General features: G+C 38.6%; 1 protein-coding gene across 1 annotated transcript in view; it reads right to left on the bottom strand.

The window, feature by feature from the left end:
* The window catches only part of P3h2 (prolyl 3-hydroxylase 2), a 142,400-nt gene that overhangs the window by 22,016 nt on the left and 104,111 nt on the right, over positions 1-16,273 (bottom strand). The window contains exons 2-6 of the mRNA XM_038345593.1: positions 13,183-13,335; positions 9,652-9,841; positions 2,676-2,807; positions 693-835; positions 270-359 (exon numbers count right to left, since the gene is read on the bottom strand). Of these exons, the coding sequence (XP_038201521.1) occupies positions 270-359; positions 693-835; positions 2,676-2,807; positions 9,652-9,841; positions 13,183-13,335 (708 nt within the window). The remainder of the gene's footprint in view (positions 1-269; positions 360-692; positions 836-2,675; positions 2,808-9,651; positions 9,842-13,182; positions 13,336-16,273) is intronic.

The raw sequence follows: 16,273 nt of genomic DNA, 5'->3' as shown, positions 1-16,273 counted from the left end.
CCATCTAAAGGTTAGAAAAATAAAACCATACTGAGGCAAATGAATCATAGACAAAACATTTGCTTTTGACTTTGGACTATAGCATGATGGGAATCTATCAAAATCTTTTCAAGTTCACCACGTTAATAACATAAAGATATGACCTAATCAGTTATTAATTTAAATAGGTTATTAGAATCTCCAACTAATGTGGGAGGGGCACTAATGCTTAAATATCTATCCACCAAGAAGGTCTCTAATAGCACTTCATTTTCCTTCTTTGTTCTTACCGGTTCAGAATATAAAAATCCCAGACCCTCTGCAGCCGACTTTATCAGTTCAGATTCAAGGTTGTGACGTTTGACAAATGCTGCCAAATCCTAGGAGAAAAGATGGGGTTAGATCTCAATAACACCTAAGGGATGTGATAGATGCTCAAGTGAACCTTCACATTATAACAGCCAATGAGCTAACATAAAGATCAGAGCTGCAAAAGCAGCCTCCTTGGCAACAGGTTTTCATAAGCTAGCTCCTATGAGAAACGTGCTTCTGGCAATGTAAACATTGGAAAGAATTAAGATCTGGAACAGCCACTAAGTCTCTATGTGTTTTATTGTTGTTGGTGATGATGTCTGTCTCTTGGTTCGTAATCAGTTCTCCTCTCCCTGAAACACACTTCAGAGTAGAGATTTCTCTCTGCACTCTGCTCTCACCTCTCGGGCCTCAATGGATGCTGGGTCAATGCTGTTGTCTAGCAGGCTCTCATAGTAGTCTACATTGTCCAGGACATCCTCGTCATCTGGATGGAACATCAGGTAGGCTTTGGAACACTCCAAGGCTTTCACGTATTCACCCACTGGAAACACAAGACGTTGCCACATTTGCGTCAGTTAGATCTGCCCAGAGGATCTCAGGGGAAGACTTCTGTGTGTCTAGTGATGTTAGCACTGATCATCGTTGATGGGAGACAAACCGAGGCTGAGCCAATAGGTCCGAAGCATTTACACAGGAGAACAGACATGATTTCAGGTCCTCAAATGGGAAAACCTTTTGTTTGCTTTGGTGCTGGGCACGTTGCAGAAACCCTGCATAGTCTCATCTGAAAATGCTTCTTGGTGATTGCTGTAAGACACAGCAAAACCGTGTGAATTGACTGTGACTGTTTTGTGCTGTTTGGCCTAAGTAAATACTGTAAGCATGGCCTTCTAATATGACGGTGAAGCCTTCATAAATAAAATATGAGTGCAGAAGTGATTTCAAAATGTTATTTCTTATTACTGGAAAGTGTGTTGTATACTTTTGCTTCTATGGGGTAACCTTGAGTTGCAGATGGTCTGTTCTAGCCCCTGCCCACACAGCGGGAGCAACATGAGCGTATCCAGCTGTTACAAGGAGTAGCCCAGGATGTTTCATGTGACTTCTTTGTTCTAGAAAAATTTAGCTATTGCAAAAAATAATGTTTCACTTTTAGGAACAGGATGCTGAAATGCTTTGTGCCACCTTTGCAAATAGGTCTCACAATTATATTTCTTTTTTAAAAAACTTCTTCTCTCTTTGTAAGCACACATATATACATGCACACACATATATATACATATACATAAATATATATATATATATACATATATTCTCTGCGTGTACATAAATTCTCAGAGATGGCTCCAAGTATAAGAGAGGGGAGTCAATATTTTCTCTTCAATAAAAACGGAAACTAAAACTATTTTGAATTACTAAATTTGCCTAGGGGATTGTGGAATATCTAAACATTTTATAATATATTCTGATGATGAACTCTGGAAAATACAACCCATATGAAGGAAAATTTGGCAATGTGAATCAAAATTACAAACGAATAAACTATTTGACCCAGTAGATGAACTTTCAGATTTTTATCCTTCAAAATATTATACAAATGTTCACAGACATGTGTAAAGTGTTATCCACTTGAAAGTTCACTGCGGTCACAAAAGATTACTAAACAACACAACTGTCCCTCAATAAGAAGACACATGAAATGAGTTCTAATTCAGTTGTATGCAGGCATTTAAAAAAGAGAGATCAGAAAGATCTCTCTGCACTCATCTATTAAAGTTGAATAATAAATTGCTAGAAATTAATTTTTACCTAAAATATGCTAATTTTCTATACTTAACCTACTAAAAGTCAATTGACATGTAGTAAATAAAAAAGATCCAGAAAATATTATAAATAAAATGCTGTCTTCACGTAAAAGAAGGAAAATTCTGTATGTGGATTTGTATGATATATATATATATATATATATATATATATATATATATGCATACATATATATATATAATTTTGGAAGTATAAGACACTCAGTTGAAGGACATGAAAGTGGACTATGGATAGAGAAAGAGGGGAATTATTTTAAAACACTGGTTCATTCAACCATGGGAATGCAATCCTATTAAAAATGAGTTGAAGAAGCAGCTCAGGTTGAAGAAGAAATCTTGCAAGTCTAGTGTACATTTTAGGACGATATCACAGTAAATCCTGCGGTTCGTTCACTGCCTTCCTTGCTCTGAGCCACAGCCAAAAGGCAAGGAGAAGAATGGGCATACACCTGCATTGCTTTGGCGGTGAAATGAAAGAAAGCAGGGGTCTGCATGGCGAAGATGCCAACAGGGATAAAGAAGAACCCCAAAGGTCTTCATGGATGGTCCATACTTTACCTCTGTAGTAGGCAAACTGTAGATAGTCGTAATGCAAGGGAAGAAAGTTCTCGATTGGTGAGAGGCGGCCTGGGCGGGTGGCGAGTTCCCTCACACACTCATGCTGACAGACCAGCACCTGAATGTAGTGATCTGGAAGGCAAGAGAGAAAGTGTGTGCTCCAGCTGCTGAGGCCACACCTTAGGCAGGGCAGCACTTCTGCAGCGCATGCGTTGTCACACAACACTCAGAGAGAGAGGGGGAGATAGATAGATAGATAGATAGATAGATAGATAGATAGATAGATAGACAGATGATAGATAGAGATAGATAGATAGATGGATAGATGGATAGATGGATAGAGGGAGAGAGGGATAGAGGGAGAGAGGGAGAGAAGGAGAGAGGGAGAGAGATAGATATATATATAGAGAGGGAGATATATATAGAAAGAGAGGGGGGAGAGATAGATAGATAGATAGATAGATAGATAGATAGATAGATAGATAGATAGATGATAGACGGAGAGATAGAGACAGAGATAGATAGATGAGAGAGAGAGAGAGAGAGAGAGAGAGAGAGAGAGAGAGAGAGCTCTGTATTATCATTTCCTAGCCTGAAAACTTCAAACAGTGGCTGGCGACACCATCTTAGCCATGATCACTGGACAGTGCTGGGTCCTGAACCTCTGTAGTACATCAGGCTTCCTGTGCATAAAGCACACTTTCTGTAACTTTCTCACCAGACATATTGAGCTTTTGGTTTACTGCAGAGGTTCTGAGATGCCCTGGAACTAAGACAAGTCATTGACATCCTAGTGATGTTAAGCCATTCAGATAACAGAACAGCCATCCACACAGAAAGTTAGCAGGGGAAATGGAGGACTTAAATTCCACTTCCCTGTCAATTTATTTTAAAGGAGGAATTCAAATGATATTTCTTGATGCCTATTGCTCAGGACCAGAATCTATCCACTTATAGACCAGGCTCGCACGTCTTAGACACTACAGCTCCTAATACATGGGATACTGTTTTGACAGAGTGGCAAAATGGCAGAAAGGATGACAGCTAAAAAATTAGAATAAGCACAGTCCTCTTTGTGCCCTCTTCGTTGGCTGCTCTTCTTATTTTAATAGGTAAGATGCTGAAGTACAGGGGATTCCAGATTCTCTAGTCTGGTTTACCAAAGCATGAGCTGTAGAAACACAAGCAGCCAATATCACAAGGAAAACTTCCCTCCCTCCTTGTCTAACTTTGAATTCTATAGCAAAGATGGGGCAACGTTTTTCAGGGAGAGAATGGTTCATTCATACTTGGGCTGAGTAGTCTCCCTGGCAGTGGAGAAAATCACTTGACTTCATGGTTGCACAATTTAATTGGGCACAACAGCTTCTCTCAAAAGGGTCTCTGTTGAGTTAGAGTTCATCTTGGATCTGGACAATTTTACAGAGTGAGGTTGGGACACAGGAAGGAAAGGAATATTTGGAGGGTGGGGCAAACGTTTTCCATAACCTGGCTAACTTGAGCCCATGTAGAACAGCTAACAGAATCAAAACAACAGTCCACTGCTTTCTACCTCCAGCTGGAAATGTGGAGAGAATAATGAGGTCTACATGTATAATCTGCAGTTAGGAATAAAACACTAGCGGCATTTCATATCTTAGGGGAACAGAAAACAACCAACTGTTTCTCTCCTCCATAGCCCAATGTTCTCTTAACCTTCAAATCAATCTCTTCTCTAATTCAGTGGCTCTCAACCTTCCTAATACTGTGACCCTTCAGTTTCTCATGTTGTGGTGATCCCCCAATCACAAAAATGCAATAATTCTCATAATTGTAATTTTGCTACTGTTATGAATTGTAATGTAAATATCTGATATGCAGAATAAGTGATATGGGACTCCTGCGGGAAAGGGTATTTCAACTTTCAAAAGGGCTGTGACTCACAGATTGAGAGCCACTACTCTAATATCAAGTGACAAGTGTAGAAAAAATGAAAAAGATGTAACAACAGACAATTCAAAATCTGAAGGAATATATTTTCAAAGCAGAGTATAAACAGCAAATTAGAACAACAAAGATAGCCTTCTGGTTTCACAAACAGAGCTAACCGCAGGAAAACTTGCATCAAGCAGCCATTTGTGTTTTCCTCCAACATTTAGTCTCTTCTAATGCTACGATTCAAGTGGTGTGGGATTTCCTTCTGTATGCTCTGAGTACCATGAATAAAGAACTGCTTTGAGCCTATAGCAGAGCAGGGCAGCAGGGCAGAGCATAGCTAGGTGGGGAGGAATGGAGTAAATGCTGGGAGAAAGAAGGGCAGAGTCAGAGAGATGCCTTGGAGCTACAGCCAGAGTCAGACATGCCTAAACTTTGCTGGTAAGCCACTGCCACGTGGCGATACACAGATTAATAGAAATGGGTAAATTAATATAAGAGTTAGTCAATAAGAAGCTAGAGCTAATAAGCTAAGCAGCGATTTAATTCATACAGTTTCTGTGTGGTGTGGTTATTTTGGGGCTAAGTGGCCGGGAGATAATAAGCAGCTCCTCACTACATTCAAGCGTTAAGGTTTTCCTAACACATTCTCCTTTGTGAATGCCAGCTTAACTACGAATTGAGGACACCTAGCAATGCAAGAATTTGCAGGGTAGAAATCAACATGGTAATTATATTTGTTGTTTTCTTTCCCTTTCAGTGTCATTGTGCAATCAATGCGCTTTTTAATAAGACTGAGGCTCAGAACAACTGTGTGAGAATACATTTAGTTGTTTTTCTTTTGCTACATAGAGTGAGCATGTTTCAGATTTCCAGGAAATCTTACCATAGTTCTGTAATTGCAGGTCTTGGGCTGTCTCTAGAGAGAATATGACTATTACTCAACAGTGTTTTGCTGGGAGCTGGGATGTTGGTTGCGGTACTTAAGAATCAAAGAGGCCAGCCTGGTCTACAAGAGCTAGTTCCAGGACAGGCTCCAAAGCCACAGAGAAACCCTGTCTCGAAAAACCAAAAAAAAAAAAAAAAAAAAAAAAAAAAAAGAATCAAAGAAACTGAGTGTGGAGATGTCTGCCCTTCCCAACAGTCAATGGGTTATGGTAACTTGACCAGCACTTAATACTAACCTACAGAGATATCAGTTGTAATAACAGAATCTAGACCATTTGCTGAATCTGTTCCATGGACACTGACAGCACAGGTACACAGACAAATGTGGGGCTGGAGGTAGTGTACATCATTGCATAAAACCACAGCATAGTAAACTATTAAATAAAGAGTTTATATGTATTTACATATGTAAACATATTTATATATTACTATAAATAATAAACAAAATGCTAGCTCATTCTCCCTGCAAAACACTGGGTTAAGGAAAAATTCAGTAATTTTACTGTAAAAGACATGCAAAACTTATTTTTAGATAAACAATGTTCACAAAAATATAGGAAAGTTAAGTTGGCAGATGCCCAAAGAAAGAGAAGTTTTAGAAATAAATCCTCAAAGTAACTCATACAAGTATATTGATTTTGGATAATTTAAATTTACTTTGGTAATAGAGCACTTCATAGTTTGATAATTTAGTGTAGTGACTTTGACTATAATAGATATATTGATTCTAGTTTACACTTTGTAGCTATTCTCTAATTAGCTTTTCAAAACGCCACCTTCATTTATGACCAACATTATCACAAGCACAAGGCATTGTTAATACATTTATCTATACATAGTTATTTGTGCATATACCATATTCTTTATTCTCACATTCATCAACACATTCATTTAGCCAATATTTATTAAGTAGCTTAGGGATCTGCAGTCCCTGAGGAATAAGGACTGAATAAGATAGGACACTGGCTATGTGGTATGGAAAACCTGATTCGCAAGGAGAACAGAGAGGGAAGTAGTGGCACATCCAAAACCTTCAAATAACTTGAGAAGGCAGCAATGGAGAACATGAATATACATAAAATAAGTCCTTCAAAGTTATTGGTCTTTATTCCAAGTAGGATGAAAGCCATAAAGTGAGGAGGTTTATATACAGTAGAGTTAGGACAGAATTTGGGCTCTGTATTACAGTTCTGTCTGACCTGCACACCAAGAACAGGAAGGAAGCTATCATGGGGACTTGGTTAAAATGACTCAGTAAGTATTAAGCGCCATGTAAAAGGGGCATTTGTCCAAGTTTGGTAACAAATAATATGGACTTAAGAGTTCAGGAAGATGTTAGATTGAAAAGCCACTTCACATAATTGGTTTGAGCTACTAAGTAAGTGCTTTTGAGGGAGATATGGAAATGTTAGAACCGGGAAGGTAAACTGACTTTAGTAACTTCCATTTCATTTGAACATCATTTCTTCATTATGTATGTCTTGGAAAAATCACATATCATCAACAAATATGTGATAAAGATTTGCTATTGTATAAGCTACTCTTTACTTGGCTTTTGATTATGTTTACTTTAAAAGTATGAACTCTTGATGAAAAATTATGCATCGGATTCTTAGTTTGTTTCTAACCACCTGACTCAATTGTCCTAATTAACAAATTCCTCGCTTAAAGGGAGCAGCATTTCTTCAGTGAGTTGTCTGAGAAGCAGACAGAGATGCAGATCTGTGTGGGAAATCTCCCCAAAAGTTCAGCACCCTTGAGGCTCCTGTGATACCATCAAGAAAAATAAAAACAGCCCTCGACTGGGGAGACCACAGGCCCAGGTAAGGAACTTGCTATTATCAAACCTACTACATTGTGCAAAACACTTATTTTGTCAAACTTCCCTCTAAATACTGCTTATATTCATTGGTTAGTGCTGCTGCCAGTTCTCTTCATAGAAGCTTCTAATTACAATGGGGTGGTTAATGAAGGAACCCACGAGTGGCTAAACTGTAGACAATATGTAATCCTGTTCCTCTGTATATGATAGAATCATAGAACTCCTCCAAAGCTCAGGAAACATCCTGGAGGACATGGGGGATGTCAAAAAGAATATATGAAACAGGATAGGGAGATGAGGAGTAGAAAGATGTTTTCTGAACATGACATAGCAGATGTAATTATGAAATCGCTGTAGCTGTGTCTACTTGCACAAGACATGTCCAGCACCGAGTTCATTGAAATTTTATCAAGGCTGGAGGAGGGACCTGTCAGGATACTGGCAGTTGGTCTTTGCTGAGGGAAGTGGTGTCATCTTAATGTACCTACTAGACAGCTCTCCTTGTCAAGTAAGTAATATCCCACCCATGTTCCAGCAAAAAACTCTAATAAAACTCACTGGACCACAACAGAGAGAGAGAGAGAGAGAGAGAGAGAGAGAGAGAGAGAGAGAGAGAGAGAGAGAGAGAGAGAGAGAGTAGGAGGGAACCTGTTGACAAGTGCATTTTTTCTTCAGTTGGAGAAGGAAGTTGGGTGCTGGGGTGGGGGTCTAAAATGACTACAATTCACTGTATAAATTCATGGAACTTTCAAAAAATAAAATGAAAAATAGAATATTAAAACCAAGAGCCAAGACTAGAATTGTACCCACCCCCTCCACCCAGCAAGGGGCATCTGATATTTGTGTGATAACTGTGACATTTATCCTATACATTGTGCTTTATATATACAGGGGCTTCCTCAAGCTTTCTCCATGCCAGCCCCTAAAATACAGTCACAGCAAAGTGGCCCGCTGTACCTACCTGTATGCTTGCCTGTACTTCTGTGACCAACTGACCCAACTGATTAGTACACACCCAGAGGCATTAAGCTAAGGTCACATAAGGTCCCTCCAGGAACCTCTACTTTCTCTACAATCCCCATAACCCTATATTTCCATTTCACTGACTAGAGATGTAAACAAAGAAAGACCTATGGTCTTGTGGGCTGGTACTTGGGCATCTGAGGTAGGGGATTACAGAATCAATGCCTGTTAGCTAGGGAGAGTTCAAGACAAGCCTGGGAACTTAGATTAGAATTCCATGATAAAAAAAAATAAGAGGATGGATAAAGTTATAGCACAGTAATACAGTGTTTACCTAACTTGCATGATACTGTGGGTTCAATCCTCAGTATATACACAAAAAAAGTAAAACTAAGAGAATGGGTGCATTTTATGTTACAATTGCTAAAGAAGCATTGGTAATTGATACTACTACTAATTGATAGACAAATTACTACTAATAATAATTTATAACCTCGCTTTACTATGAAAGGTATTAAAATTTTCTCTATACGTTATTTGAGATACTGGTTACTTGTCCTTGTAATCAATTTAATTCTATAGTATTCTACGAAGACTATGGTTTCCACCTTCTCTTGCCTTTTGTTCTGTATGAAAGCACTCTACTTCTCTTGGATTGTATAAACACACTCTGAAAGTTTCTCCTGACAGTTGTGTTTTTACACTTATATTGTTAATACAAACTCTTTATCTTCAAATAGGGTATGAACAGAGAACTCACTTCTTCCAATAAAAGGCTTGAATATCACACATTGCCTATTCTTTTAAACTACATGCTCAAGTATAATCTGCCAATGAATTGTACAAGACTGTATCAAAGGGGTCATTGCAATATTACTTACAATACTGAAAAACTGCAAGCATCTCACTAGCCCTCAGTAAAGACTAATGTTTAAAATGGTGATGGTCCTGTATCATGGGTGTTATCTAGCCACAACATACAGCAAAGTGAGTCCACATGTACTTACATGAGAAGTCCACATTTTGTTGCTAGGCATAAAATAAAACAAAAAAAATATGTTGAAAAGAAATACTCATGGTACTTCCTATTTTTACATTGATGAAATAAATAAAAACAAATTATGAACAAATACATCAGAAGAAATCGGGAAGAAAAATCTTAAAACTTTAACTATAAAAATTAGCTGCCAAGGACAGGATGGAATAGACACATGAGAATTGTTAACATGTTACAGTCTTTACTATTAAGCACTATATTGTCAGAATACTTTTTACACAATATCCATAGCATTTTAGAGTAAGCAAACAAAGAACAAAAACAAGCTTTACCTGCAATTGCCTCATAAAGACCGCCTTTATACCCTAAATACTCATACTCCTCAAATCTCTGAGGCCCCTCACATAGAGCTCGGCACTCCATATCTTCATTGTAATATTCTCTTAAAGCTTGTTCAAAGTACTTGATGGCAGCTTCAAAGTCATCAGCCTCATAGTGTTTAACTCCTGCATTATAGCTCTCCTGCAAGGACACAGACATGGTCTTGTTTGTCAAGAGTGGGATGAACACAGACTCAGGATCATTTAGGAAGGTCAGAGTGGAATTTTGTGCCGCAGAAGGTAATGACAGGTTTTCTGATCTGTCTATTGTGACTTCCACAGGTTCAGGTAAATGTCAAAGAAAGAGAACCTGTTGCATAACTGGAATATGGCAATGTCAATCAATTTACTTTCTTTCTGCACATACACATGGGGACAGTCTATAATCTCTCTGCTGTAGGGAAGGCATGTGGGATAGCAAACATGGTTAAAATGGTGCCATCACTTCTAAACCTTGGTCCATCAAATCTTCCTTCTGCAATATTTCTCTATCATTCTTCTTGGCAGTAATTTGGAAGGTCACATTGAGAAAGGTGAGGTCGAAAAAATTGAGGCAGAAAGGCCTTTCCATGTGTGATTTCAAATGATAATTTTTTGTAAGAAGAATACTGTGGGTTTTTCAAACTCCAAATTGTACACTTCCGGTACAAAGGGAAATCCTCCATCTTGGAAAGCAAGAGACAAATACTGTAGCCATTAATAACTCACACTGGTTTCACTTTTAGGTGAAAAATAAGTGTGTTAAATATCAGGAATGGCCGTTGGCATCTATAGTCCTAGACACTAAAATGACTGAGGCAGGAGGATTACTTGAACCAGCCACAGTAACACGGCAAGACAAGGTATCAACTAACAGACATCTCGAGAATCATTTAGCTAAGTACTAAAGAGTAGGCATTCTTTTCAGCAATTCAGGGACCATTTTCCAAAACAGGACTTATATTAGGATACAAATAAAAGCCTCAACAAATCCAGGAAAATTGAAATAACATTCTGTATTCTATATGACCACATGGAATAATGTTAGATATCAACAGCAAGAAAAACAAGCCAAGTCTCAGAAACTCATTGAGATTGAACAATACACCATGTGGGTTATTTATATCATACCTTCTTCCTGCCAAGCTCAAGAAACATCAAGTAATAGGAAGGCAGAAAGATTTGCAAGAAACAGAAATCATGAAGGACTGGGAAGAAGTAGTGTCTTGTAGGCATGATAAGCCCAATGCACTCATGAAATTACAGTATTGGTGACTGATTGTACAAGACCGGCACAAGATCAAGTCACTGAGCATTCTACCATGAATTGGGGAGGGACACTTGTTCTCCCACCCCTAGCTAAGGAATCATTAAGAGTTGATAGCTTCTAGGGGGAGGAAGAGCAAGCTTTCTTTAGAGATGTGGTCACTTGTTGGTAAGTGCTCCAGTGTGTACCCTATACCCAAGCATATATGGCTGGCAGTAATTGGTGTCAGTGGTTTATTTATGAAGAGGACATGAAGGAGGGAGGAGGGAGGTAGGGGAGGCGATCATGGATCCAAGAGGAGTTGGATGGGAGGAATAGGGGTGAGAACGATTCAAAATCACTGTATGCATGTACAGCATTTTCAAAGAAATCAACAAAATACTGCATTAAAAATAAACTACAGCACGAAACAGAATAAGAAATGTCTAGGGAACCTTGAAAAACATGTTCAACATTCTTAGCAATCAGGAAAAGTCATAATAAAACTACTTTAAGGTTCCATCTTACCCTAGTCAGTAAGACCATCATTAAAAATAGCAACAGCAACAGCACAGGCTGGGGTGGGTGGATGTGGGACAAGGGAACCCTTATCCACTGTGGGTGGGAATGTAAGATATTGGAGCTACCCTGGAAATCGGTCTGCATATCGTTTTAGAAACTAGAAATGAAACTATCATAGGAGCGAGGCATGCACTCCCGACTATTGATGGATTCTGAGATGGGGAATCAGTTACCTTCAGTTGTGCACCCACTGTTTTCAGTCTCCAACAGAAAGTTCCAAACCCTGGTCAGGAGGACTGGCACAGTTAAACTCAGGGTCACAAGACATGTAGACATGAACACAAATGTAAGAAAGAGATCTGTATGTTGGAGCCCACAGGACTATATATACAGTGAATGCACAGCTGGCAGACCAATAGGCAGATCCACGGGAAGTGTATACATACCCATCCACATGGAGCAACCCATTGCAGAGCTGCGGGAACACTTGTCTTTTGGAAAAGTCACTGTCATATCTGTAAAAACCTTGTGAAGCCATGATTCTTCCCTTCTAAATGGGATTCGTTGCAATGTGAATTCTACACAGGCAATGGAATGACCTTGCTCCTTTCCACCCCCACAACATGTGGCCTTGAAGCTTGGCAGTCACTCTTTGGTCTAACAGTTAAATTTATGTAGAGTCAATCCCACAAAATTACCTGCTATCAGACCACATAGAAATTTCTGTAAAAGACAGGCACTGAGCATGCCCCACCTTTGCTAACAAACAAATCTGGGTGTCCTCAAAGCTGGTTATCACAAAAGAGATTAGATGAGGAGAATGGGTGAATCCGGGATTCAGGGATGTTTAGTAACTTTATCTAATGGTTTGGAATGTCAGATACTTCCCCTTGAATGCTGGCTCTTTCCTGAGTCGGGTCACCTGTGTCAGAGTACTGCTTTGTCAGGTTCTACTTGCCCTTTTTGATATGCTTGTTGTCATTGTCCTTGCCCATGGAATTTTCCAACTGTGTCTGTAAAAACTAAAAACCTCATGGAAATCGGCCCTTACTCTTCTTCTGCTTCTTCTCACTACTTCTACTTCTTCCCCTTAATCTCCTCCTTTCGTCTTATTTTTCCCCTTACTCCTCTTCTTCTTCTTCTTCCTCTCCTCCACACCCCCTTCACTTCATTTTTTTTCCCTTGCACAAAAAAATAAAGAAGATGCAGAGGTCATGTACTTGAGTTAAGTTTTATCCTCAGATCCTCGCCTGTCATAGGCATCCAATTCTGAGCCCTGATGGGGTTCCGAGGCTGGTACTCAAGTAGGAAAGAGGGGTATACAAGGTAGGAGGAAGAAGGTAAAACTCTGGGGTAAATGTGGTCAGTATTCATTATTTACATTGGGTGAAACTGTCAATGAATAAATTGTTAATTAAAAAAATATGACGTGAAAAAGTCCCAAGTAAGAACTGAGGCTACATGGAAGAGACAGATGACTTCATGGAGTTTTAGGCTTCACCATAGCCTGATTTTTCTAAGAGAATTTTCATTTTTCTCAGTTATTGAAGTGTTAATATAGAATATCAAATATAGCTCCACCACTAGTTACAATATTTCATGTTTTTCAAATGTATGAAAGTTAGTGTACATTGAGACTGAACTTGATATATGAACCCACTATACGATTCAGCTCGGAGCCAACGAAACAGGTGCAGTCAGCTTTACGAGGCAGGGACGGAGGCCCCAGGACTCACCAGATGTCGCCTGGCTTCTCTGTCTACCAGCTGGAAGGCGTCCACCCCTGCTGTGGCTCTGTAGTCCTCTATGTTTTGCTGCATTTCCATGTGCTCAGGGTTGGCCATGAAGAACGTGTGCGCTGCCTCCATGGCCTTTTCTAGCTGGTTAAGCTGTGGAAGAAAAGGACGCAATCAAGGGAATGTTTTCTAAACTTGGCTTGGAGAACTAAAGTGATCGCTCTATGGTCTCAAAGTAAGGAAGTAGTTAGGATAGGATTCCAGATAAAACACACACACACACAGACATAAACACAAACACATACAAACAAACATACACAAACACAGACACACATATAGACACACAGAGAAATATACATACACGGAAACACACACAGAGACACACACAAACGTACACAGACACACCCCTGTGACTTTTTAAATGATGGAACTCATAATATTAGTTCTTTAGCTTTAGAGAACAAAGAAAAGGAAGTTGAAAAAAGCAAACTAGTCCAATGCATAAAAGAGGCTAACTTTGTATCTTGGAGATCCTCATTAATGCAAAAAAAAGTGGATTACTTTTAATCATGTAAATAAGTGTTGGTGTCCATGGATGCCAAAGAAGGGTGATATATTTCTGGAGCTGGAATTATAAACAGTAGTGAGCAGCCTGGACTAGGTTCTAGAAACTGAACGGAGGTCTTCTACCAAAGCCGTACATGTTCTTAACCATGGAGCCATCTCTCCAGCATCAAAAGTGAAAATTTTGAATAATTATTGCTCTGGCATTCTTAAGCCTCTTTATGGTGAAATAAAGAGATATTTGTAACTAAAGGGAGTTAAAAATCACTCAATGCAAAAACACTTTGGTTTCTGCTTGAGTTAAGGAGAATCCCTACATAAAGATTCACTTTCTTCATACCAGAGAAGTAAACATTTATATTAGTTATTTTTATAATATAACCAAAAGAATGTTTGATCTATCATAAGATATGAACAATAAAAATCACTGTTATCGAATACATAAATATGAAGTCATCTAACATCATAAAACTATTCAACTGTGTCTTTCTCTAAAAAAGTAGCAAAGCAGCCTTGTATTGGCATAAAAACAGACAGAAGGACCAATGGAACCAAATCAAAGACCCAGATGTCAATCCACACACCTACGAACACATAATTTTTGACAAAGAAGCAAAAAACATAAAATGGAAAAAAAAGAAAGTACGTTCAACAAATGGTGCTGGCATAACTGGATTTCAACGTGTAGAAGAATAGAAATAGATCCATATCTGTTGCCATGCACAAAACTCAAGTCCAAATGGGTCAAAGACTTCAACATAAAACCAACCACACTGAACCTAATAGAAGAGAAAGTGGGAAGTATACCTGAACGCATTGGCACAGGAAACCACTTCCTAAATATAACTCTAGTAGCACAGACACTGAGAGAAACAATAAGTGGGACCTCCTGAAACTGAGAAGCTTCTGTAAAGCAAAGGACATGGAGAACAAGACAAAACGGCAGCCTACAGAATAGGAAAAGATCTTCATCAACCACATATTGGACAGAGGTCTGAGCTCCAAAATATACAAAGAACTCAAGAAATTGGACACCAAAAGATCACATAATCCAGTAAAATATGGGGTATAGACTTAAACAGTGAACTCTCAGCAGATGAATCTAAAATGGATGAAAGACACTTAAGGAAATACTCAACATCCTTAGCTATCAGAGAAATGCAAATCAAAACAACTCTGAGATTCCATCTTAGACCTGTAAGAATGGCCAAGATAAAAAATACTGATGACAACTTGTGTTGGAGAGATTGTGAGGTAAAGGGAACACTTCTGCATTACTGGTGGAGTAAAAACTGGTACAGCCACTTTGGATTTCTCAGAAAATTAGATGTTTTCTCAGAAATCATCTCAGAAAATTAGAAAACAACCTACCTCAAGACCCAGCAATACCACTTTTGGATATATTCAAAGGCTGCTCAATCATACCACAAAAATATGTGCTCAACTATGTTCATAGCAGGATTATTTGTCATAGTCAGAACCTGGAAACAACCTAAATGCCCCTCAACCAAAGAATGGATAAGGAAAATGTGGTACATTTACACAATGAAGTATTACACAGCTGGAAAAAATAATGACATCTTGAAATTTGTGGGCAAATGAATAGATCTAGAAAATATCATATTGAGGTAACCCAGATCCAGAAAGACAAATAAAATATGTACTCACTCATAAGTGGCTTTTAGACATAAAGCAAAGAAAAACCACCTACAATTCACAATTCCAGAGAACCTAGACAATATAGAGGACTGACTCTAAGACAGATATGCATGGGTCTAAACTACATGGGAGGTAGAAAAAGACAAGATCTCTTGAGTAAATTAGGAGCATTGGGGGGCGATAGGAAAGGGTAAAAGAGGAGGGGGAGGAAGGAAGAGGAACAAAGAAAAATATGTAACTCAATAAAAACAATTTTAAAAGAAGAAATACAAAGACATAGTGAATTCACAGGTTCCTAGCCACTGCACTGTGGAAATACACAAACAACCAACTTTCACCACAGAAAATATATGCAGCCCTAACTTATGACCTGGTGTCCTTACTTTTTCCCACTAACATGTTCATTTCCTTTTAATATAAACTGTGGAACTTCTTTCTCTTAGCTATTACCTGAAATTAGGTCATGATGTACACCCAGAAATATTTTGGCCATCCATATAACTGACTTTGGAGCTGCTTTCTTGTTCAATTCTATTTTTCTCAATTAAAAAAAAGGCACTATTACATAGAAGTATAAAATGTTTGGGCATCTACATGGTGATATTTCTATGGGAACCAGGAAGATGAAAAAGTTCTCAATTGCGCATAAATCCAAATGTATTGTTCAAGTGAATGCAGAAAAAGTTATTTAAATGTTTGCGCTTTAGTCACATAGTGAGCAAAGACTCTGCTCATCCCAAACCCCAGGAGACTAAGTGGGATTCATATAGATTAGCTGTTTTATGTGTGAATGTTTCAGAAACAATAACACAATTTGTAAATGATCTATCAACTCAATGATGTGGGTGTGCTCCCATCATCAATGCAT

This window comes from Arvicola amphibius, chromosome 10, assembly GCF_903992535.2.
Source record: "Arvicola amphibius chromosome 10, mArvAmp1.2, whole genome shotgun sequence".
NCBI classification, from domain to species: Eukaryota; Metazoa; Chordata; class Mammalia; order Rodentia; family Cricetidae; genus Arvicola; species Arvicola amphibius.
This window is presented reverse-complemented; position numbering and strand designations above follow the sequence as displayed.